The following is a 25,941-nucleotide window of genomic DNA, read 5'->3' as shown; positions in this document are numbered from 1 at the left end:
ACGGTGTTGGGCTGTAAGCACAACCCCCACCTGTGGACGTCGGGCCCTCATACCACCCTCATGGAGTCTGTTTCTGACCGTTTGAGCAGACACATACACATTTGTGGCCTGCTGGAGGTCATTCTGCAGGGCTCTGGCAGTGCTCCTCCTGCTCCTCCTTGCACAAAGGCGGAGGTAGCGGTCCTGCTGCTGGGTTGTTGCCCTCCTACGGCCTCCTCCACGTCTCCTGATGTACTGGCCTGTCTCCTGGTAGCGCCTCCATGCTCTGGACACTACGCTGACAGACACAGCAAACCTTCTTGCCACAGCTCGCATTGATGTGCCATCCTGGATGAGCTGCACTACCTGAGCCACTTGTGTGGGTTGTAGACTCTGTCTCATGCTACCACTAGAGTGAAAGCACCGCCAGCATTCAAAAGTGACCAAAACATCAGCCAGGAAGCATAGGAACTGAGAAGTGGTCTGTGGTCACCACCTGCAGAACCAGTCCTTTATTGGGGGTGTCTTGCTAATTGCCTATAATTTCCACCTGTTGTCTATTCCATTTGCACAACAGCATGTGAAATGTATTGTCAATCAGTGTTGCTTCCTAAGTGGACAGTTTGATTTCACAGAAGTGTGATTGACTTGGAGTTACATTGTGTTGTTTAAGTGTTCCCTTAATTTTTTTGAGCAGTGTATAATCAAATATTTTGTTCCCTGATTTCCTTAGACATGTCGACTTTAATGAACCCAGATTAAAGATGAATGATGTGCAACTACATATAAATTAGGCAAAAATTACATTATCCATAGGGAAAAGAAGCTGAAGAATGAAGTGCAGCCCTGAAGAGAGACATTAACATGGATTCATACAATATGAGTTCCCCCCAAAAAAGAATACTATAGTAGTCATTCAATAAAGTGAGCAGACAAAGCCTGCAAATCTTCTTGTTTTTGTGATTTCTTCCCATCATTATGCTGTGGTCCTCTGTAGCTCAGCTGGTAGAGCACGGCGCTTGTAACGCCAAGGTAGTGGGTTCGATCCCCAGGACCACCCATACACAAAAAAAAAAAAATGTATGCACGCATGACTGTAAGTCGCTTTGGATAAAAGCGTCTGCTAAATTTATTATTATTATTATAGTTTTGGTAGTTAATGTTTTGTTTTAGCTAACAGGCTGTCTACAATGTTTTCATGGTGGCCCCTAGGGTCTAGGGATAGGCAACACACCCCATTAAAATACTCAGTGGGAGAGTCTCAAATGGTTTTGCTCACCTCCTCTCCTCCATCCTCTCTCTGGAAACAAATGCGTTTGTATGAAATGACTCTCCTCCTCCACTCGCCAGTCATTAGGCAAATGACGTTTGTGTAAAGTGAGAAAAACTAATTTAGCTAGTTGTGCAAAACGTGTTATAGATAAAAGGATAAGTAGCGTATCTTTTTTAAATGTGTGCATGCTTTTCTCCATCGAGAAAACAACAGCTGATTCAAAGGGGGTGTGGCTGATTGTAAAAAACTTCCGCACTACCTGCTGCAAGGATTATTTTGTGCGTCCTCTGTCGAAGTAGGTAACTGAGGAGGGGAGCAGACTCCTACTAACGAATTGTTACTCTCCTCGATCACTTGACCACTTATCGGTTTCTGGGTCATGGAGGAGGACGAAGGAGTCAAGGAGAGGACCGACATTTTCCAAATGAGAATCTCCCATAGAGTACTGAAATGCTTACATTTCCTTGGCTAATGACAAAGCAAGAAATGGAGAACAATGCCTGAAAGGTTTTGCTCAATCAACTATTAAAAATAAAGGGGCACTATTTTGTAGATTTTGGTTACACTGAAGTAATGTAGAAAATGCCTATCAAGTACATATGCCTATACTTTGTTATATATTTCACTACTTTCAATACCAAATGATTATTCATACTCACACACAATTCAATAGTTAAACATAACTTGTCCCTTGAACTAGGCCTAAAGATACTGTCTTGATTTATCCAACCGCTCCCCATGAGGAATTTGATGTACATACCTTTACAGATAAAGACAATGTCTATTACTGAAAAATAAACTTTTCCTCTTTACCAAAGGTGAGAGAAAAGCATGAATTATAATATTAAAATGTGAATTCCTGTGGACTTCGGATTGTGGTCACCTTTTACAATGATAATCTCTGGAAATAGTTCAATACTTACAGTCTAGATTTGTGTAACTTATCCATTAGGCTAAATATTAATGCACAATGCATGTAAATCATGCCCCCCCCAAAAAAGATCTATATATTGTGAGTCAGGTAACAGTGAATGACGATCCCATGCAGACCCTGGTCCTGCAGCTCTGTAGCCACGCTCACAACCTTGTTCAGCCCAGGAGACCACCAATCAACTGCTCACCACATTCAGCAAAGTGTAGAACAATATTAACACTAACACTAGATATTCAAGTTTGATTTTTTATAACCCTGGAATTACTTGAAATAAATTGTAGCTTACTCGAACACTGACATGTTTAAATCCCTTTGTTGATACAAACAAATATAATGACTGTTAACTTGAATGGCATAAATCCGGATTTTAAACCTTAAATTAAACCAGAAAACAAGTTAAAATATCAAACAAAGATTTAAACAAAAATGTTGACTATATTGGTGGTTTGGATGACAGAATGTCACTTCCTTCACATAAACAGTACAATAAAAAAGAAAATATGTCTAGACTTCTTGGCTGCTTTGAAATAATAATGGAGACAAATTGTTAAGAACAGCTTTACATTCTCTGGTGCTACAATTCATACCAAAACCAGTTCTAACTAAATATGATTAAATACTCTCTTCTTAATAGCCTATGAGTTCCTGATGAGCGACCTTGTCTGTTCAACTGATTGAAGACGGTTGATTAATATACTAGATGTGTGAGCCCCTGGATTCACCCTCTGAATGGCACACATACACAATGCATGTCTCAATTGTTTCAAGGCTTAACAATCTTTAACCTGTCTCCTCCGCTTCATCTACACTGATTGAAGTGGATTTAACAAGTGACGTCAATAAGGGATCTTAGCTTTCACCTGGATTCACCTGGTCAGTCTATGTCATTGAAAGAGCATGACATAATGTTTTGCACACTCAGTGCATATAATGGTGTGGAAAGACAATATGGACATTATATGAATAGAAAAGCTGTGTACAGCAGAAGTTATATCGGATAAGCTATGACTAGAATACAGTATATACAGTTGAAGTCGGAAGTTTACATACACCTTAGCCAAATACATTTAAACTCAGTTTTTCACAATTCCTGATATTTAATCCTAGTAAAAATTCCCTGTCTTAGGTCAGTTAGGATCACCACTTTATTTTAAGAATGTGAAATGTCAGAATAATTATAGAGATAATTATTTATTTCAGCTCAGAAGTTTACATACACTCAATTAGTAATTGGTAGCATTGCCTTTAAATTGTTTAACTTGGGTCAAACATTTCGGGTAGCCTTCCACAAGCTTCCCACAATAAGTTGGGTGAATTTTGGCCCATTCCTCCTGACAGAGCTGGTGTAACTGAGTCAGGTTTGTAGGCCTCCTTGCTCGCACACGCTTTTTCAGTTCTGCCCTCACATTTTCTATTGGATTGAGGTCAGGACTTTGTGATGGCCACTCCAATACCTTGACTTTGTTGTCCTTAAGCCATTTTGGCACAACTTTGGAAGTATGCTTGGGTCATTGTCCAAGACCCATTTGCGACCAAGCTTTAACTTCCTGACTGATGTCTTGCTTCAATATATCCACATAATTTTCCTTCCTCATGATGCCATCTATTTTGTGAAGTGCACCAGTCCCTCCTGCAGCAAAGCACACCCACAGCATGATGCTGCCACCCCCGTGGTTCACGGTTGGGATGGTGTTCTTCGGCTTGCAAGGCACCCTCTTTTTCCTCCAAACATAACAGTGTCATTATGGCCAAACAGTTTTATTTTTGTTTCATCAGACCAGAGGACATTTCTCCAAAAAGTACGTTCTTTGTCCCCATGTGCAGTTGCAAACCGTAGTCTGGCTTTTTTATGGCGGTTTTGGAGCAGTAGCTTCTTCCTTGCTGAACGGCCTTTCAGGTTATGTCGATATAGGACTCTTTTTTACTGTGGATATAGATACTTTTGTACCTGTTTCCTCCAGCATCTTCACAAGGTCCTTTGCTGTTGTTCTGGGATTGATTTGCACTTTTCGCACCAAAGTACGTTCATCTCTAGGAGACAGAACGTGTCTCCTTCCTGAGCGGTATGATGGCTGCATGGTCCCATGGTGTTTATAATTGCGTACTATTGTTTGTACAGATGAACGTGGTACCTTCAGGCGTTTGGAAATTGCTCCCAAGGATGAACCAGACTTGTGGAGGTCTACAATTTTCTTCTGAGGTGTTGGCTGATTTCTTTAGATTTTCCCATGATGTCAAGCAAAGAGGCACTGAGTTTGAAGGTAGGCCTTGAAATACATCCACAGGTACACCTCCAATTGACTCAAATTATGTCAATTAGCCTATCAGAAGCTTCTAAAGCCATGACATCATTTTCTGGAATTTTCTAAGCTGTTCAAAGGCACAGTCAACTTAGTGTATGTAAACTTCTGACCCACTGGAATTGTGATACAGTGAATTATAAGTGAAATAATCTGTCTATACAATTGTTAGAAAAATTACTTGTGTCATGTACAAAGTAGATGTTCTAACCGACTTGCCAAAACTATAGTTTGTTAACAAGAAATTTGTGGAGTGGTTGAAAAATGAGTTTTAATGACTCCAACATAATTGTATGTAAACTTCCGACTTTAACTGTACTTATAAAGTGGGTAAAACAGTATGTAAACATTATTAAAGTGACCAGTGATCAATGACTCTATGTACATAGGGCAGCAGTCTTTAAGGTGCAGGGTAGAGTATTGGGTGGTAGCCGGCTAGTAACCGTGACTAAGGTTCAGGGCAGGGTACTGGGCGGAGACCGACTAGTGATGACTGTTTAAAACTCTGTAAGAGTCTATTGACGTACCCGTGCGTCAATCTAAGTAACATATAATAAATCCCCATCAAAATCCATCAGTTTAGAGATATCAGGTTTTTTGCACGGGCTGCGTCTCAATCCACCACCTCTGCCTATGTCGGCCTTCTGCATCTGCATCTGTAGCGTCTGAACCGTTTGGCTTACAAACTGTTATGCACAGGGGAGACTCTCACGAACAAGATGGTGTTCTCCGTTTTGCTCTACGACCCCCACAAGTGTCACGAGACTCTGAAGATAAATCTGTCCAATGCGTTTCTATGAGATTTTCTGTTTTACCTAAACTTGTCGCCTGCCTTCACGCCTTTGGGAAAACGACTCCTATAGTTAGGGCGGAGACATGAGCATCTCGTCATATAGGCTACAGATCTCTGTTTGCAGTCACCTTGCGCTTTTGACAAGACATCATAAGGATGTGGTACTGGTTATGTTAATGCAGCTTTCAAAACGTCAGTGATCTTCAGGTCGGAAAATCGGAGCTCTAGAAAGAGGCCCGAGTTCCCGAGTTGGAATTCGGAGTTGGATGACTGTTCAAATCCAGTTTTCCCAGTCGTTGCTCGTTTTTTCCAGAGTTCCCAGTTGTTTTGAACGCACAGAAGTTGGAAATCTGAGATTTCCGAGTTCCCAGTTGTTTTGAACGCAGCATAAACACTTCTCCAATCGATGTTGAGATCAGACATTCTACGCAGCGCAAGGCGAGACGTAGGCCAATGTAATATCATCAACCAATCACATTTGGTAAAACCTTTCGGTCTTAATTCCAGCTAAACTTGGAGTACAGTTAACTAGGTTACTTACAGAAAGCGTGCTTTTGACGAAGAGCTACAAAAGAAAGTAGGCCTAAATAGCCGTATTAGACTGAAAATATATAAAGTGATTAGACTGAAAAGATATAAGATGATTTTGTCAAACGGGTGAGGCTCTCCATGCTCATTAGTTGCTCATTCAACATATTTGCTGCTACTTCATGCAATTCGTTTTCCAAAGCAACCCTTCCTAACTGTTTTACACTCCCTGAGACCAACCAGAAATGTTTCCATGGCCAAGTATTCCCAGATTTTCATTAAACACATTTGGTATCTCGTTTCTGCATGACCAAATTGTGCTTGAGGAAAAGGAGTATAGACAGTGCTTCTATTAGCCTAGTTCCTTCCGTGCACCAGATGTTTTTTTTTGTGGGAGGGGGGAGCAGTGTTGCCAATTTAGTGACTTTGTCGCTATATTTAGCGAGTATTCAGACCCCTCTAGCAACACATTTTCAAAAAAGCGACTAGCGACAAATCTAGCGACTGTTTCTGGTGTTATTGGAGACTCTGACGTGAAAGCACGTACTTACTCTTCTCAATGAGCAGCGGGTTCTGCTGTGGGGGTGGGGGTGGGTGCCCCACCCGTGGGGGTGGGGGTGGGGGTGGGGGTGGGTGCCCCACCCCTTTCCCAAAGCACTCACAGGTGGCCCAGTCCACACTTTTTGTCTCCCACGACTTTATTCCTCTCTCCTACAGCATCTATCACAATTACATGCACATGGCAAATTATGCAAATTAGGTGATGACGTAATTTAGCGACTTTTAGGACAGCCAATAGCTACTTTCCTTACTGAGTTGGCAACAGTAAGGAAAGTAGCTACTGACATCCCCCCCAACAAGGGTCAGTTTCTACGCAACCTGGCAACGCTTGGCATCCTGGGAGTGGCGGTTGATTCAATATGGCGGCAGCAAAGAGAGGAAAGAACAACTCAGGATTTTGGGGGATTAATGAAAGTATCCTTTTACTTGGTCTCCATAAAAGACAGCCCCCCCCCGCATAAGAAAACGATTATGGTATGATATGTTTTTACTAACAAGTCGGGTGTTGTGTGTCGGTGGACTTGGTAGGTAACTTAGATAGCTAGCTAACGTTAGTTAGCTGTTATGCATAAACACTACGCTAACGTTAGCTAGTCTAGTTAACTAACTAGATGTAATTAGCTAACTAACTAGTTGTGGAGCCTTGTTAGCTAACGTTAACTAGCTATCAAAGGGTTTCTCACCTGGCTGGAAAACTATGATAGCTAGCTAAGTTAGTTTGTTAGCTAAGGCCGTGGATGTGAAATACCTTGTTAGCAAGCTTACTTACATTATTGTAACTAGTTAACGTTAGCCGCGTTCTCATGGGAAGTTAGCTAGTTAACGTAACTTGTTAAAAGCAAGCCTTGCTAGGTAGCTGGCTATAAAGTTGATGAACCCAGTTCAGTGGCTTGTTTTAGCCAATTTCAACATGCATATTTTTATTGAAGTGAGGGTCTTGCTAGAGACCACCAAATATGTTTTCTTAATTCAATTCACACAGCACCAGATGAAGACCAACCTATGGTGTTCATTCCGGGTGAGGACATCATTAGACTTCTCAAAGCCATTTGTGACATTGTTCTGACCACTTTTCATATTGCTGGCTGCTACCACTACTTTATTTATCACCATGTCTCTCACTTTCTCAGGAGTAAGCAGAGAGGGACACTTGCGGACAGCTTTTAAGTCAGTATCAGGCACCAGCAGCAGTGAGAGAAAGGTGAAGATAGGGACCAAGTATGGCAGTGAGATCCGAGGAGAGGCTCCTCTGAGCCGGGGCAATAAGAAGCAAGGCCAGCCTCTTTCCCTGTCCTCTGTCTCGGAGTCCTCAATGGGTAGAGGGCAGCTCCAGTCCACCCCTGCATCTACAGTCCCACCCCCCAGCCCAGCCACTCAGCAGCGTCTCCTCACCACCCCACAGGTAGGTCTGCCAAGAAGGACCACTCCATCAACACCAACTAGTTACTAGCTAATAACCTCTCCAGTCGGACAGGTGCACATGCAAGTGAAAACACAAACAGCCTGGGTACTACACAGCTGTTTCTTCATTCAACATGGATGTGACTTTCCCTGATTAATCAGGAATTTCTGATTGATTCCAGTCTGCATTTATACATAATTGAAATGTACTTAGGCCTACACCCAAGCCCACCCTCTTTTCTCACAAGGTAATACATGTAGTGTATGTCTTTTGCTCAGGCACTCTCTGAGGTGACCCAGGCTAAGAGCAGGGCCTCTCTGAAGGACCTCTGTCCCGAGGATAAGCGGCGCATAGCCAACCTCATCCAGGAGCTGGCCAGGTAACTGCTCATCCAACATAAGAGTGTGTGTGTGTTTGGCAGGGATTTGGGATTCTTTGGTGTGTGGGGATTTTCTCAATAATAAAGTTAATTTACACAGTCTGATATAATTCCTGACCCCACCTCTTCTTACCCAGAGTGAGTGAGGAGAAGGAGGAGTCGGTACAGAGGCTGAGGGACGAACAGGAGACCTTTGAGCGCACAATTCTACAGCTGGAGCAGCAGAACCAGCTCATTGTACAGGAGAGAGAGAGTATCCTTTTCTCCATGGATGCACACGCATGGATAAACACACACACATACTGAGGGCGTATCCCACTGACATTGTCTGTCTGAAGTATCCTCAAACCCAGGCCTTGAGGGCTGCCGTGCCTGCTGGTGTTTTCTTGCTTTCCCACCTGTGTCAGTCAATGATTTAGAAGACAGCCATGAGTACTTGCAGACACTGCAGCCCCACTCTGCCACTGAAGAATTTAAGGCTCTTCCTATATTCAGGCAGCAGGGGGTAGCATTGCCTAGGGCTTGAAATCACCACTGCCGACCTCAATGGTCTGACAGATACTCCATGAGCGTTATAACATGCACACGTACCTTCATTCCCCCTTGCTTTTTCACGATTTGCTTCTCGGCCACATCTTGACATTTAATATGACATTTGCACTCTGTTTGAGATCACTGTGGATTACATTCAGTGTTTGAAACCGTTGCCGTCTATGACGTTTTACCTTTTGGGACTGTGGCATTTGCTCTGGTCTCATGTTTGGGTAATCTTGTTCTTTTTCATGCACTGAATTCTGTCATATCTTACCTTTTTCTGGCATGTGAAAGGCTTTCAGATGCAGTGCCACCAGTTAATTCTAAACAAGCTAACACTGTCAGGCTCAGTCTCTTGGCATGACCTGGAAACTGTCCTGTAATTACAGCAGCATCCCAGAATGACACTGTTTCCTCCACTTTTGCATCCCACCCCTCCTGACGTCCTCTTTAACGATTCCGCTCAGGTCAAACCGACGTGGGGAGAGATGTCAATTTAGGTGGGGAAACACAGCAAAATATGAAGAGTAATCGTCGGCTGGTAAATTGCACAATTGGCAGCGGAGCTGGGAAATTAGGAAAGCACAACTCAATTAAAGGCACTTTGGCTGGGAGACCTGGCATTTATACTAAACTTCCAAACTCCATTAAAATAGAATTTGAGCTGAAAAACTCTTTGATTAAAGCACCTCGAGGGGATAACCAGTCTTTAAAGCGCACACACACAGAGTCGTAAAGAGACTTCTGAGACGTAGGGTTCCAGACGGGTCTTTTAAGGTTAAGGAGACACCAAAGGCAAACGGGCTAAAGGGAGACTTGTAAAGTCTAATTCCATTACACCCTCTGCCTCACCTTCAGTCTTATCTACCAAGAGCCAGGTTATCAAGGGGAGAATTTATATCTCCGTCTAAAGGCCCGAGATGAGAGAGAAGCGTTCTTGTTGAAATGTTGTCTGTCAGGACCACTTTGGCGCTCAAGTGCTGAATGAAATGTACGATTTTAGTAAGTCTTTGGTTATTTCTCCTTGGCATGTTGTTTTGGGGAGGTTAAAGGCTAGATGTCATTGCTGAGTCGGTGCTTCACAAATCACATACATTTTTGTATTAACCTTACAAGTCAGTCAGTCTGACTATTATACCACTGCTGTGGTTGAAATAAGAAGTGGCTCTACCTTCCCCCCTTAGGCAATGGATAAAAGGCTAAACTTTGAGTTTACTTTGTTCTCATTGTATTTATGTTAGACCTTTAATACCATCAAGAGACAAAGTAAACTTTGAGCTATAGCGTTGTTTGTTTGCAAGTCTGATGCAGCTATTTATTTGGTTGGTTGATTGTAAACTGATTTGTCCTCTCCAGCAACCTAAAGTTATGCTAACTGTCCTCTTCCATCAATTCTTCATCACCAGGCCCTAAACGCATACACACACACACTGAAAGAGAGAGACTGCACACACACACACACACATTCACACACCCAGTCGATTTGGCACAGAGCTCATAAGGCAGGTTGTAAAATATTCCTCTCCTGCGCAAATTTGTTCCACCTTGAAGTGGAATTCATTATTTCATTTGGGCATGGCCTGACAGGGCGAGTGAATCATTTTGACAGGCACTGTCTGAAGCCTCGAATGCAAACTCTTGATTTTGTATATTTTTGGATTAAGGGGCGTAGAAAGCCATTGCTATTGCTTTGATTGAAGAGGGCGTGCGTTCTGATTGGCTCATGGCCAAGACTCAGAGAAGCGGTTTTACTGTTTTCGGTGTGGGAAGAGATCCTTATCAATTGTGCTTCAGTTGCCCCTAGGTTACCAGGCGTTGAGCGTCGAGGCTGCTTCGACCCATCAATGTTTTTAACGTAGGTGTGTTAACGCGCCCGCACTCTCTCTATCAGAACATTCACATCCTATAGCCAGGTTAGGTGGTTGTGATGACTGTTGGTTGGAGCATGATTTGTGTGGGTTACTCTGACTGGTCGCGTGTACTTTGAATAAAAGTGATGATAACCCAGAGGATATTATAGTACCTTACATTAAAGGGATAGTTCATCCAAATTACGCTTTGGTTTCCTTACCCAGTTTCCTTAGCAGTCTATGGACAAGGTATGACAGCAATCCATGCTTTGGTTTAGTTTCCAAATGTTAACGTCTTAGCATTTATGTCACAAATCCCGTTCAAGTCAATGGACCGATATTGGCATTTTTCGCGCTTCATGTTCAAATCGTCTATACGTGACTTGAGCTTCACGGTAAAACTTTAGAATGATTTGGACATGATAGTTTAAAAATGCTAATATCGGTCCCATGACTTGAATGGGATTTGTGCCACAAATGCTAAAACATTTGGAAACAGTGCCAGGGAAACTAAACCAAAACATCGATTGCTGTCACACCTTTTCCATAGACTGCTTACAGGGTAAGGAAACCAATATGGCATTTTTTTATTTGGGTGAACTATCCCCATAATCCATTGACATGGAAATTGACCCTGAAGTGTTTGGTCAGTTCTGTCTAATTTTTGAAAGGCATTTTGTCATAACCTGACTTCAGTCATCATGACTCTCCGTGATTGTGCTATGACGTAATGACAGCCTTATGCAGACAGAAGGTTCAGGTAAAGTGTTACCAGTTGAGTGTTTATGAAAGAAGCCTTTCTCTTCCCATGTGCCGTTTCATTTCCCAGGCTTGATTGAACTCATCCGACACCAAAGTGTTTTCTCCTAGCGTATCCTTCCACTGACTGTTACTTCATTATGGCTTCACTTTGAAAATGTTCATTTGCTCCCAAATCGGGGACTTTTAAAGGTGATGTGTTGAGAAGCTCATCAGCCTGGGGCTATTGCCCATCCATAAAATGATATGGCCTGCAGCAGGGAGGTTTATGGGTATTGGTTGGTAGGAGTGTGTTCAGGACTTTGTGTACCCATCTTGAGGGGTGTTTGTGTGTTGGTGACTAGAGGTGGTAATGTGTTATTGTTGGTTAAATGCAAATTCGCTGTGGGTCTACCTATATGTGATCCAATGTTTTGATACTAATGTAGGGGTTGCAATGGAAGTATTTATCTACCTCACTCACTCAGCCCGGTTGTGTGTGTTAGTGTTTGTGTACGAGCGGTGCCGCCACTCATTAGCAGGCCCCTCATGCTCAGCAGTGGTTCTGCTCCAGATGAGCGCACTCTTGTCTGGCATTCAGCCTGGCACCCAGATCTGGCATCACGGCCCAGCTCTGCTCAGGCTGGCCCGACCCAGATGGAGAAGTCTGGAAAGTGCTACCCGCTCCACAACATTTTTATCATGCTCTTTCTTTTCAGTTTTTCTTTCTCAACATTTGAGTTGAAACTCAGTTCTCTTTTACTTTGCTGGCCTAATGAAGGGGTGGTGGGTGGGATGTTCTTTTGGGGTTATATGTTATGTGACATGTCTGCAAAATGTAAATAAAAATGTATCAAAAATAAGGAAGGAAATGGAGACGAATATGACCCTTAACCCCAGCCCCCTGTGGCCTAGGCCTACAGCAGCAGTATCGGGAGTGCCAGGAACTGCTGGGTCTCTACCAGCAGTACCTCTCTCAGCAGCAGGAGAAACTCAACCAGTCCATTGCCCAGCTCAGCCACGCCCGTAACTCCCACAGCAAGGTACTCACTCTGTATGTGTGTCAATGCCTGCAACATGCGAAATACGAGATTGTGATACAGATGCGTGTCTGAGAGATGGCGATAGTGTGAATGTGTGTGAAAGAGCTTATTTGTGTGCATGTGTGTATGCCCGTCATCTTCCCCAGTGAGCCATCTCCAAACAACAGCGCTGTACACCATCAATCACAACACCCCCAACTGGGAGAGATGCACATACACTCACACAATTTCTTTTAGAAGGACCCATCCTAAGACCTAGACAGCACATCAAGTGTCACAACAGCTAAGGAAAAGTCCACTATGACCGCATACAGTAGCACAAACCAGTTGTATTTCTCAAGGTAATCATTTAGACAACTTCGTCATCCTCCGTGGCCTACAGTGGGCTGAGTAATGCGTGTTTGCGTGCTCTGTGACTGCACGCTGAATTAGTCAGTCTCTCTCTTGTCTTGCTGAAGGTGGGCACTTCTTTTCTCTTCTTTACTGTAAGGGTTTATCTTTTTCGCTTAAGCGACCTTGGTTTCCCTGTGCTCAGCACTTTTTATTCAGAATCTCTTGCCCAAACCCAATTGGAGTGAAAGAGTTACCATACGTCTTAGTTCTGCGTTGTATCGGTGTCGAGTCTATCTTGGCTTAACCATTGTGCTCTCACAGAAAAGTTAAAATGGGTAAGGGAAGGAGTGATGATATCAGAGAGGGGTTACTAATCCCAAATCGACCCCTTACGCTTACCTCTTAAACACTTGTGGAGATTGGAGACGAATACATGACAAGTTTCAGATTTTATTGATTCCTACATAGCAGTTAATACAGGCTGAAATCCAGGTGCATAAGATTAAATAGTAACATTGAATAATATATTTACAATGGATACAAATAGAAAGGTGTATTTGACTGGGTGGCTCTCTTGTCTCCACAGGCCCCCAGCAGTGAGGGAGCCTCCACCAAGCCTAGCAGGGGAGAGAGGGCCACAGCCTGGGATGGCTCCTACCTGGGCCTGCCCACTCTTGGAGGAACAGGGACAAACGGAGGAGGAAGAGAGCGAAGTGGCGGAGGAAGAGGAGCTGGAGGAAGAGTCCCGTCCCTGAGTCCTGCCTCTCTCTCGGACGACCTTCACTCAGCCACTCCCCATCCCTACTCCTCCTCCAGCGACCAATCCCAGGGACCAATCAAACGCCGGGGCTGCCGAAGAGGAGGGGCTCATAGCGAGCTTCGCCTAGCGTCCCACCGCAGCAGACAGGAACATCTGGTCAACGGGGGGTTCCCCCATCGGGGGGCCACAGAAGCCCCTCGACTGAGCATCACCAGCCCGCTGCTCCACAACGGCCCTGGTGAACCACCCGAAGACAGTAGAGGTCTACATGGACCTGGAGGGTTACTACCCGGAGGAGACCGAGTGGGGGAGGGAGTAGGGGCAGAGGGGACCCTCTCAGCGCCCCTCCTGGGCCCAGAGGACTGGGAGGAGAGGAGGCACCAGCTGCTCCTGCAGAAGCTGCAGCTGGAAGTGGAGAGAGAGCGGCTGCAGGCGCGGCTGGCCCAGCAGGAGGAGAAGCTGATCAGACAGAACCAGCATCTCCGACACACACGCCTCGACTACAGCAGGTATTAAATTGAATTACATTTTATACTGAACTAAAATATTAACTCAACATGCAACAATTTAAAATATTTTACTGAGTTACAGTTCATATAAGGAAATTAGTCAATTTAAATATATTCATTAGGCCCTAATCAATGGATTTCACATGACTGGGAATACAGATATGCATCTGTTGGTCACAGATGAAAAAAAATTAAAATAAATAGGGGCGTGGATCAGAAAACCAGTCAGTATCTGGTGTGACCACCATTTGCCTCATGCAGCGTGACGCACCTCCTTCGCATAGAGTTCATCAGGCTGTTGATTGTGGCCTGTGGAATGTTGTCCCAGTCCTCTTCAATGGCTGTGCGAAATTGCTGGATATTGGCGTGAAATGGAACACGCTGTCGTACGCGTCGTTCCAGAGCATCCCAAACAATGCTCAATGGGTGATATGTCTGGTGAGTATGCAGGCCATGGAAGAACTGGGACATTTTCAGCTTCCAGGAATTGTGTACAGATCCTTGCGACATGGGGCTGTGCATTATCATGCTGAAACATGAGGTGATGGTGGCGGATGAATGGCACTACAATGGGCCTCAGGATCCCGTCACGGTATCTCTGTGCATTCAAATTGCCATTGATAAAATGCAATTGTGTTGGTTGTCTGTAGCTTATGCCTGCCCGTACCATAACCTCACTGCCACCATGGGGCACTGTGTTCACAACGACATCTGCAAACCGCTCACCCACATGACGCCATACACGTGGTTGTGAGGCCGGTTGGACGTACTGCCAAATTCTCTAAAACAAGCTCTGGTGGACATTACTGCAGTCACCATGCCAATTACATGCTCCATCAAAAGTTGAGACCTCTGTGGCATAGTGTTGTGACAAAACTGCACATTTCAGAATGGCCTTTTATTGCCCCCAGCACAAGGTGCACCTGTGTAATGATCATGCTGTTTAATCAGCTTCTTGATATGCCACACCTGTCAGGTGGATGGATTATCTTGGCAAAGGAGAAATGCTCACTAACAGGGATGCAAACACATTTCTGCACAACATTTTAGAGAAATAAGCTTTTTGTGCAAATGGACCATGCATATTTCACCTCATGAAACAGGACCAACAATTTACATGTTGCGTTTTTTTGTTTAATGTATTTAAAAAAAACATCAAACAGGGTTCTATACTAACTTTTTCACTTGATGGCACCAGCACATTGCACCAATTTTTAAAATACAAATATTGATAATTGATAATGACCTGTGCCTCCATTCCATAAAGAACCATGCTAGTAATGACTAGCCATCTTTAAAATGACCATGCCCTTGTATTCCTACATTGATTTGTGTAGAGTTACTGTAACATCAAACAAAAGTGCAAAATGTATTTATTGCAGATTTCAAAGTGCCATGTGTTCATTTCTTTGAAATCCTCTATAGAGGGCAAAACAAAAAGCGGGGAGGACTGTGATTTCCCCCAGTTTTTTTCAGGTTCTCGTTCTCAAAAACACGTTTTTTTAAATAGAAAAACAACTAAATTGGATGTTCCAAGTTCACAACAATGCTTAAACCACATTAGGGGACAATATTTTTTGAAACTCAGAGATATTTAGATTTTCTTTGTGTAGTTTACCCATTTAATTCAGGAATGCACCAACCAGACAGTTGTTTGGCTAGCTGTGCTTCTGCAGTGCAGTTGTCATGGCGTTTTCAAAACAAATGGCCACTGAATTTATGCAAATAATCATGATTCTGACAGGTAGTCATAGACTACTTTGTAGTTACCGTTTACGTGTGGATAGAAAGGCAATTAAAAGGTAAGGCCATCATTAGCATCGCTAACGGCTACACAAAGTGGTAGACATATAGGCCAATGATGTATGTTAACCCTGGATTGCTGATGCTATGTATTGGCCATTGAGAGGCTTTGAAGCCACCGGTCGGCCATTTTGGCACTCCCTAGTAGGATGGAATTCTACAGTATTTCAATAAAATGATTCAAGGACAGAATTACATGTATTTATGTTGTTGTAGTGGGGACAGTAACATTAGCGCTACCTATTAGTCATCTATTGTGTGTGTATATACAGTGCATTCGGAAAGTATTCAGACCCCTTGACTTTTTCCACATTTTGTTACGTACAGCCTTATTCTAAAATTGATTTAATTGTTTTTTTCCCTCATCAATCTACACACACTACCCCATAATGACAAAGCAAAAACAGAAATGTTTGCTAATTTATTAAAAATAAAAAACCCTTTACTCAGTACTTTGTTGAAGCACCTTTGGCAGCAATTACAGCATATAGTATTTTTGGGTATGACGCTACAAGCTTGGCACACCAGTATTTGGGGAGTTTCTTCCATTCTTCTCTGCAGATCCTCTCAAGCTCTGTCAGGTTGGATGGGGAGCGTTGTTGCACAGCTATTTTCAGGTCTCTCCAGAGATGTTCGATCAGGTTTGAGTCCGGGCTCTGGCTGAGCCACTCAAGGACATTCAGAGACTTGTCCCGAAGCCACTCCTGCATTGTCTTGGCTGTGTGCTTAGGGTCGTTGTCCTGTTGGAAGGTGAAACTTCGATCCTGACTAGTCTCCCAGTAACTGCCAATGAGAAACATCCCCACAGCATGATGCTGCCACCACCATGCTTCACCGTAGGGATGGTGCCAGGTTTCCTCCAGACGTGATGCTTGGCATTCAGGCCAAAGAGTTCACTCTTGGTTTCATCAGACCAGATAATCTTGTTTCTCATGGTCTGAGAGTCCTTTAGGTGCCTTTTGGAAAACTCCAAGCATGCTGACATGTCCCTTTTACTGAGGAGTGGCTTCCGTCTGGCCACTCTACCATAAAGGCCTGATTGGTGGAGTGCTGCAGAGATGATTGTCCTTCTGGAAGGTTCTCCCATCTTCACAGAGGAACTCTGGAGCTCTGTGAGAGTGACCATTGGGTTCTTGGTCACCTCCCTGACCAAGGCCCTTCTCCCCCGATTGCTCAGTTTGGCCGGGCGCCAGCTCTAGGAAGAGTCTTGGTGGTTCCAAACTTCTTCCATTTAAGAATGATGGAGGCCATTGTGTTCTTGGGGACCTTCAATGCTGCAGAAATTTTTTGGTTATTTTCCCTAGGTCTGTGCCTCGACACGATCCTGTCTCGGAGCTCTATGGACAATTCCTTCGACCTCATGGCTTTTGCTTTGACATGCAGTGTCAACTGTGGGACCTTATATAGACAGGTGTATGCCTTTCCAAATCATGTCCAATCAATTGAATTTACCACAGGTGGACTCCAGTCAAGTTGTAGGAACATCTCAAGGATGATCAATGGAAACAAGATGCACCTGAGCTCAATTTCGAGTCATTTAAAAAGATCAATTTTAGAATAAAATGTGGAAAAGGTCTAGGGGTCTGAATACTTTCCGAAGTATACAGTGCCTTTTTGCAAATGTATTAAAAATAAAAAACAGATACCTTATTTACATAAGTATTCAGACCCTTTGCTATGAGACTTGAAATTGAGCTCGGGTGCATCCTGATACCATTGATCATCCTTGAGATGTTTCTACAACTTGATTGTGGTAAATTCAATTGATTGGACATGATTTGGAAAGACACACGTCTGTCTATATAAGGTCCCACAGTTGACAGCGATGCTGTAATCGCTGCCAAAGGTGCTTCAAAGAAGTACTGAGTAAAGGGTCTGAATACTTATGTAAATATAATATTTTATTTTTAATACATTTGCAAAAAAAAATGCCTTGTCATTATGGGGGATTGTGTGTAGGTTGGTGAGAGGGGAAAAATCAATTTAATCCATTTTAGAATAAGCCTGTAACGTAACAAAATGTGAAAAAAGTCAATACTTTCCGAATGCACTGTAGATCATTTGATATAGGCCCTGCGCGCACCGCACACAGCAGGAATCGACATTCAGGTAAATTTACCAGTGGCACACTGGGCCAGTGCCAAGTCAAAGGTACTGGACAGAATGGGGGGAGATTTTTTTTTTAACCTATATATAATTGTTGTAATAGCCTAAAGAAAAACAACTCCACCCAAAATGTATGCTAAGAAGTATGCATTACCACTTCAATGCATTTTTTTTATAGGCCTATCCAATGACATTATGCACTGACATTGACATTATTTTTACGTTCTAAAATATGTCAGAATAACGTGAGCGTTGCCTGACTAATTAGACATGCTCCCGACACAAACACACAAATTAAGTCTGTCCATGTGGTAAATAGTCAGTCTCGCTATTAGAGATGTTGAAGAGTTATTGAGGACCAAAGAGCCTAGATTTTCAATGTAAGCTATTCCATGATGACTGACTTGCGCATTGCAAATATTCAACCAAGACTTTGAACTTTTTAAATACCTGGTTTGCATACCCATTCTTGCCTTAGCATTTACTGGTAAATATCATAACTTGGAACATATTTCTTACTGCTTTCCTACCCCTACCGCTGTCGGTCTTCGCTCCACCAACAACCAGATGTTTGACAGTTGCGCACTCCCTCTGCCCAACAGATGATCTATAGGCTTATATATGAACGAACAGCTTCGGGAATCCCATCTGTTTTTTAAATCAATTACAGTACCGGTGAAAAGTTTGGACAACTATTCATTCAAGGGTTTTTCTTTATTTTTACTATTTCAAATCAAATCAAATGTTATTGGCCACATGCGCCGAATACAACAGGTGTAGACATTACAGTGAAATGCTTACTTACAGCCCTTAACCAACAATGCATTTTTTTTTTTTTATAAAAAATTGTAATAACAACAAAAAAGTGTTGAGAGTAAAAAAGAGCAGAAGTAAAATAAAATAACAGTAGGGAGGCAATATACAGTGAGGGGAAAAAAGTATTTGATCCCCTGCTGATTTTGTACGTTTGCCCACTGAAAAAGAAATGATCAGTATAATTTTAATGGTAGGTTTATTTGAACAGTGAGAGACAGAATAACAAAAAAAAAATTCAAACATTTTATAAATTGATTTGCATTTTAATGAGGGAAATAAGTATTTGACCCCCTCTCAATTAGAAAGATTTCTGCCTCCCAGGTGTCTTTTATACAGGTAACGAGCTGAGATTAGGAGCACACTCTTAAAGGGAGTGCTCCTAATTTCAGTTTGTTACCTGTATAAAAGACACCTGTCCACAGAAGCAATCAATCAATCAGATTCCAAACTCCACCATGGCCAAGACCAAAGAGATCTCCAAGGATGTCAGCGACAAGATTGTATACCTACATAAGGCTGGAATGGGCAACAAGACCATCGCCAAGCAGCTTGGTGAGAAGGTGACAACAGTTGGTGCGATTATTCGCAAATGGAAGAAACACAAAATAACTGTCAATCTCCCTCGGCCTGGGGCTCCATGCAAGATCTCACCTCGTGGAGTTGCAATGATCGTGAGAACGGTGAGGAATCAGCCCAGAACTACACGGGAGGATCTTGTCAATGATCTCAAGGCAGCTGGGACCATAGTCACCAAGAAAACAATTGGTAACATACTACGCCGTGAAGGACTGAAATCCTGCAGTGCCCGCAAGGTCCCCCTGCTCAAGAAAGCACATATACAGGGCCGTCTGAAGTTTGCCAATGAACATCTGAATGATTCAGAGGAGAACTGAGTGAAGGTGTTGTGGTCAGATGAGACCAAAATCGAGCTCTTTGGCATCAACTCAACTCGCCGTGTTTGGAGGAGGAGGAATGCTGCCTATGACCCCAAGAACACCATCCCCACCATGAAACATGGAGGTGGAAACATTATGTTTTGGGGGTGTTTTTCTGCTAAGGGGACAGGACAACTTCACCGCATCAAAGGGATGATGGACGGGCCATGTACCGTCAAATCTTGGGTGAGAACCTCCTTCCCTCAGCCAGGGCATTGAAAATGGGTCGTGGATGGGTATTCCAGCATGACAATGACCCAAAACACACAGCCAAGGCAACAAAGGAGTGGCTCAAGAAGAAGCACATTAAGGTCCTGGAGTGGCCTAGCCAGTCTCCAGACCTTAATCCCATAGAAAATCTGTGGAGGGAGCTGAAGGTTCGAGTTGCCAAACGTCAGCCTCAACCTTAATGACTTGGAGAAGATCTGCAAAGAGGAGTGGGACAAAATCCTTCCTGAGATGTGTGCAAACCTGGTGGCCAACTACAAGAAACGTCTGACCTCTGTGACTGCCAACAAGGGTTTTGCCACAAGGTACTAAGTCATGTTTTGCAGAGGGGTCAAATACTTATTTCCCTCATTTAAAAATGCAAATCAATTTATAACATTTTTGACATGCGTTTTTCTGGATAATTTTGTTGTTATTCTGTCTCACTGTTCAAATAAACCTACAATTAAAATTATAGACTGATCATGTCTTTGTCAGTGGGCAAATGTACAAAATCAGCAGGGGATCAAATACTTTTTTCCCTCACTGTATACAGGGGGGGTACCAGTGCAGAGTCAATGTGCGGGGCCACCGGCTAGTTGAGGTAATATGTACATGTGGGTAGAGTTAAAGTGACTATGCATAAATAATTAACAGAGTAGCATCAGCGTAAAAAGATGGGGTGGGGTGGGGCCGTGCAAATAGTTTGGGTAGCCATGATTAGATGTTCAGGAGTCTTATGGCTTGGGGGTAGAAGCTGTTGAGAAGTCTTTGGACCTAGACTTCGCACTCTGGTACCGCTTGCCGTGTGGTAGCAGAGAGAACAGTCTATGACTAGGGTGGCTGGAGTCTTTGACAATTTCCTTCCTTTGCCTTCCTCCTTCCACTGCCTTCCTCTGACACCGCCTGGTATAGAGGTCCTGGATGGCAGGAATGTTGGCCCCAGTGATGTACTGGGCCGTACGCACTACCCTCTGTAGTGCCTTGCGGTCGGAGGCCGAGCAGTTGCCATACCAGGTGGTGATGCAACCAGTCAGGATGCTCTCGATGGTGCAGCTGTAGAATGTTTTGAGGATCTGAGGACCCATGCCAAATCTTTTCAGTCTCCTGAGGGGGAATGGGCTTTGTCGTGCCCTCTTCACGATTGTCTTGGTGTGTTTGGACCATAATAGTTCATTGGTGATGTGGACACCAAGGAACTTGAAGCTCTCAACCTGTTCCACCACAGCCCTGTTGATGAGAATGGGGGCGTGCTCTTACCTCTTTTATTTTTTTTCCTGTTTCCAGTAGTCCACAATCATCTCCTTTGTCTTGGTCACGTTGAGGGAGAGGTTGTTATCCTGGCACCACACGGCCAGGTCTTTGACCTCCTCCCTATAGGCTGTCTCATTGTTGTCAGTGATCAGGCATACCACTGTTGTGTCGTCGGCAAACTTAATGATGGTGTTGGAATCGTGCCTGGCCATGCAGTCATGGGTGAACAAGAAGTACAGGAGGGGACTGAGCACGCACCCCTGAGGGGCCCTCGTGTTGAGGATCAGTGTGGCAGATGTGTTGTTACCTACCCTTACCACCTGGGGGCGGCCCGTCCAGAAGTCCAGGATCCAGTTGCAGAGGGAGGTGTTTAGTCACAGGATCCTTAGCTTAGTGATGAGCTTTGAGGGCACTATGGTGTTGAATGCTGAGCTGTAGTCAATGAATAGCATTCTCACGTAGGTGTTCCTCTTGTCCAGGTGGGAAAGGGCAGTGTAGAGTGCAATAGAGATTGCATCATCTGTGGATCTGTTGGGGTGGTATGCAAATTGAAGTGGGTCTAGGGTTTCTGGGATAATGGTGTTGATGTGAGCCATGACAAGCCTTACAAAGCACTTCATGGCTACAGACGTCAGTGCTACGGGTCGGTAGTCATTTAGGCAGGTTATCTTAGTGTCCTTGGGCACGGGGACTATGGTGGTCTGCTTGAAACATGTTGGTGTTACAGACTGTCAGGGACATGTTGAAAATGTCAGTGAAGACACTTGCCAGTTGGTCAGCACATGCTCGGAGTACACGTCCTGGAAATGTGGCCTTGTGAATGTTGACCTGCTTAAAAGTCTTACTCACATTGGCTACGGAGAGCGTGATCACATAGTCATCCGGAACAGCTGGTGCTCTCATGCATGCTTCAGTGTTGCTTGCCTCGAAGCGAGCATAGAAGTGGTTTAGCTCGTCTGGAAGTCTTGTGTCACTGGGCAGCTCGCGGCTGTGCTTCCCTTTGTAGTCTGTAATAGTTTTCAAGCCCTGCCACATCCGACGAGCGTCAGAGCCAGTGTAGTACGATTCAATCTTAGTCCCGTACTGACTCTTTGCCTGTTTGATGGTTCGTCGGAGGCCATAGCGGCATTTCTTATAAACGTCCGGGTTAGAGTCCCGTTCCTTGAAAGCGGCAGCTCTACCCTTTAGCTCAGTGCGGATGTTGCCTGTAATCCATGGCTTCTGGTTGGGGTATGTACGTACGGTCACTGTGGGGACGACGTCATCGATGCACTTATTGATGAAGCCAGTGACTACTGTGGTGTACTCCTCAATGCTATCTGAAGAATCCCAGAACATGTTCCAGACTCTGCTAGCAAAACAGTCCTGTAGCTTAGCATCTGCGTCATCTGACCACTTTTTTATTAACCGAGTCACTGGTGCTTCCTGCTTTAGTTTTTGCTTATAAGCAGGAATCAGGAGGATAGAGTTATGGTCAGATTTGCCAAATGGAGGGCGAGGGAGAGCTTTGTATGCGTCTCTGTGTGTGGAGTAAAGGTGGTCTAGAGTATTTTTTCCTCTGGTTGCACATTTAACATGCTGGTAGAAATTAGGTAGAACTGATTTAAGTTTCCCTGCATTATAGTCCCCGGCCACGAGGAGCGCTGCCTCTGGATGAGCGTTTTCCTGTTTAGTTATGGCCTTATACAGCTCATTGAGTGCAATCTTAATGCCAGCATTGGTTTGTGGTGGTAAATAGACAGCTATGAAAAATATAGATGAAACTCTCTTGGTGAATAGTGTGGTCTACAGCTTTTCATAAGATATTCTACCTCAGGCGAGCAAAACCTTGAGACATCCTTAGTATTTGATTTTGTGCACTAGCTGTTGTTTACAAATATACACAGACCGCCACCCCTTGTCTTACCGGAGTCAGCCGTTCTATCCTGCTGATGTAGCGTATAGCCCCGCTAGCTTCATGTTGTCCATGTCGTCGTTCAGCCACGACTCGGTGAAACATAATATATTACAGTTTTTAATGTCCCGTTGGTAGGATAATAGTAATCTTAGGTCATCTCATTTATTTTTAAATGATTGAACATTGGCTAATAGGATTGATGTAAGAGGCAGTTTACTCGCTCGCCGTCAGATCCTTACAAGGCACCCCGACCTATGTCCACGATATCTCTGTCTCTTTCTCATGCGAATGACGGGGATTTTGGCCTTGTCGGGTGTCGGTAGGATATCATTCGCGTCCGACTTGTTGAAGAAAAAATCTTTGTCCAATACGAGGTGAGTAATCGCTGTCCTGATATCCAGAAGCTCTTTTTGGTTATAAGAGACAATGGCAGAAACATTATGTACAGAATACATTACAAATAATGCAGAAAAACACACATAATAGTACAATTGGTTAGAGGGCTGTAAAAACTATGAAATAACACATATGGAATCATGTAGTAACCAAAAAAGTGTTAAACAAATCAAAATATATTTTATGTTTCAGATTCTTCAAAGTAGCCACCCTTTGCCTTGATGACATCTTTGTATACTTTTGGCATCATGAGGAATGCTTTTCCAACAGTCTTGAAGGAGTTCCCACATATGCTGAGCTCTTGTTGGCTGCTTTTTCCTTCACTCTGCGGTCCAACTCATGCCAAACCATCTCAATTGGGTTGAGGTTGGGTGATTGTGGAGGCCAGGTCATCTGATGCAGCGCTCAATCACTCTCCTTCTTGGTCAAATAGCCCTTACACAGCCTGGAGGTGTGTTTTGGGTCATTGTCCTGTTAAGAAACAAATGATAGTCCCACTAAGCGCAAACCAGATGGGATGGCGTATCGCTGCAGAATGCTGTGGTAGCCATGCTGGTTAAGTGTGCCTTGAATTCTAAATAAATCCCTGACAGCGTCACCAGCAAAGCACCCCCACACCATCACACCTCCTCCTCCATGCTTCACGGTGGGAACCACACATGTGGAGATCATCCGTTCACCTACTCTGCGTCTCACAAAGACAAGGCGTTTGGAACCAAAAATCTCAAATTTGGACTCATCAGACCAAAGGACAGATTTCCACCGGTCTAATGTTCATTGCTCGTTTTTCTTGACCCAAGCAAGTCTCTTCTTATTTGTGTCCTTTAGTAGTGTTTTTTTTGCAGCAGTGGTTTGATTCACACAGTCTCCTCTGAACAGTTGATGTTGTGATGTGTCTGTTACTTGAACTCTGTGAAGCATTTATTTGGGCTGCAATCTGAGGTGCAGTTAACTCTAATGAACTTATCCTCTGCAGCAGTGGTAAATCTGGGTCTTCCTTTCCTGTGGCGGTCGTCATGAGAGTCAGTTTCATCATAGCGCTTGATGGTTTTTGCTACTTCACTTGAAGAAACGTTCAAAGTTCTTGAAATGTTCTGTATTGATTGACCTTCATGTCTTAAAGTAATGATGGACTGTCGTTTCTCTTTGCTTATTTGAGCTGTTCTTACCATAATATGGACTTGGTCTTTTACGAAATAGGGCTATCTTCTGTATACCACCCCTACCTTGTCACAACACAACTGATTGGCTCAAATGCATTAAGAAATTCCACAAATTAACTTTTAAGAAGGTAAAGCTGTTAATTGAAATGCATTACAGGTGACTACCTCATGAAGCTGGTTGAGAGAATGCCAAGAGTGTGCAAAGCTGTCATCAAGGCAAAGGGGGGCTACTTTGAAGAATCTCAAATATAAAATATATATTTGGATTTGTATATACATGATTCCGTATATTCCTCCCCAGTATGTCGAGACAGACAGGGGTATTCCCATGCTGTAGTTGCCTCTCCAGAAAGTTGGTTTATTTGTGGTCATTGCACTTTACTATTTGAATAAATCATAATGATCAAAAAAAGCTAATTGTGAACCAAAAACTAACGTGATCAGGTAAAAACATTTTACTGCCACTCTTGCAACCAATAAAACGTGTGTCTCACTGGCAAGTCAAACGGTGCAGTATCGAAGCCTGGTTAAACAAGATGTGAACTATTTTTGGGGCCTTTACTTAATTTTGTGTCTCTTGCAGGTTCCAGCAAGCCACTGCAGCCGAACTCAGCCACTCCATGTCCAGAAACGGGACTGATCCTTTACCCAACGGCCATGCACTACTCGGGTAAAACCTTGGAACCACGTCAGTCAGTCACGCACTTACTAACACACACACACTCTCTCCTCGCCATCTCTCTCTCGCTGAATAACTCGTTTTTTTGTATCTAGTAATACAACCTTTAGCTTACAAAGCTTGACTGTGTATCTCTGCAGTGAGGTGAGAGGGTGTGACGATGCAGAGGACTTGGGAGAAGCAGCAGAACAAGAAGTGCCTCCACACAGAGACACTACTGCACACATCCCCCTGCAAAACTCCATACACTCCCCTGGTAGGTTTTGTGCTTTTGTGTGTGACAGCCCTGTATCCATGGGCTGCCAGTTACTCATCCCTGGCTTATAGTCTCCTTCATTAGGGTTCTGAAGTCCATTTGTTGTTGTCCTCCATCTGCAGAGCCCTTTCATAACAAGTCCAGGAGGGATATGGCCAGCTCTCCTGTGGTGTCCCAGAGCATTCTCAAAGCCACCCCAGCACCAGTGATGCCCCCTACTCTACCTAGGACCCCCCACTCTAGGTAAGCCACAGAGCTCGGTGTCCCAATCACAACACTGTTGTATCCCTTACACCATTACTGTTTCCCAATTGACAGCACTGTACTGCACCGCAACACTGTGTTTTAGCCTTGATCCAAGGATAGATTAGCCTAGATCATCATTATCAGCAATTTCAAGGTCAAAATAAAGTGTGTTGTCCATTTTTGTGGGCTGTGATAACATTAATACGTTATTGTCCAACATAGTGTACGCATATCCAGTACGTTGCAGGTGCTGGGTACACAAAGTAA

The 25,941-nt window shown here is 43.8% G+C and overlaps 1 protein-coding gene across 1 annotated transcript in view; it reads left to right on the top strand.

Moving 5' to 3' along the window:
* The first annotated feature begins 6,707 nt into the window (after positions 1 to 6,707).
* Positions 6,708 to 25,941, top strand: part of LOC311138636 (protein hinderin-like) — a 36,268-nt gene continuing 17,034 nt past the window's right edge. Inside the window, exons 1-10 of the mRNA XM_084173409.1 lie at positions 6,708 to 6,782; positions 7,351 to 7,386; positions 7,499 to 7,770; positions 8,049 to 8,149; positions 8,287 to 8,402; positions 12,187 to 12,314; positions 13,234 to 13,916; positions 25,077 to 25,163; positions 25,313 to 25,428; positions 25,551 to 25,671. Coding sequence (XP_084029535.1) covers positions 6,728 to 6,782; positions 7,351 to 7,386; positions 7,499 to 7,770; positions 8,049 to 8,149; positions 8,287 to 8,402; positions 12,187 to 12,314; positions 13,234 to 13,916; positions 25,077 to 25,163; positions 25,313 to 25,428; positions 25,551 to 25,671 — 1,715 coding nt within the window. The 5' untranslated portion in view covers positions 6,708 to 6,727. The remainder of the gene's footprint in view (positions 6,783 to 7,350; positions 7,387 to 7,498; positions 7,771 to 8,048; positions 8,150 to 8,286; positions 8,403 to 12,186; positions 12,315 to 13,233; positions 13,917 to 25,076; positions 25,164 to 25,312; positions 25,429 to 25,550; positions 25,672 to 25,941) is intronic.

The sequence above is a fragment of the Coregonus lavaretus genome, assembly GCF_964263955.1.
Source record: "Coregonus lavaretus genome assembly, chromosome: 12".
NCBI lineage: Eukaryota > Metazoa > Chordata > Actinopteri > Salmoniformes > Salmonidae > Coregonus > Coregonus lavaretus.
Note: the sequence above shows the minus strand (reverse complement) of the source record. Positions and strands in the feature narration are given on the sequence as shown.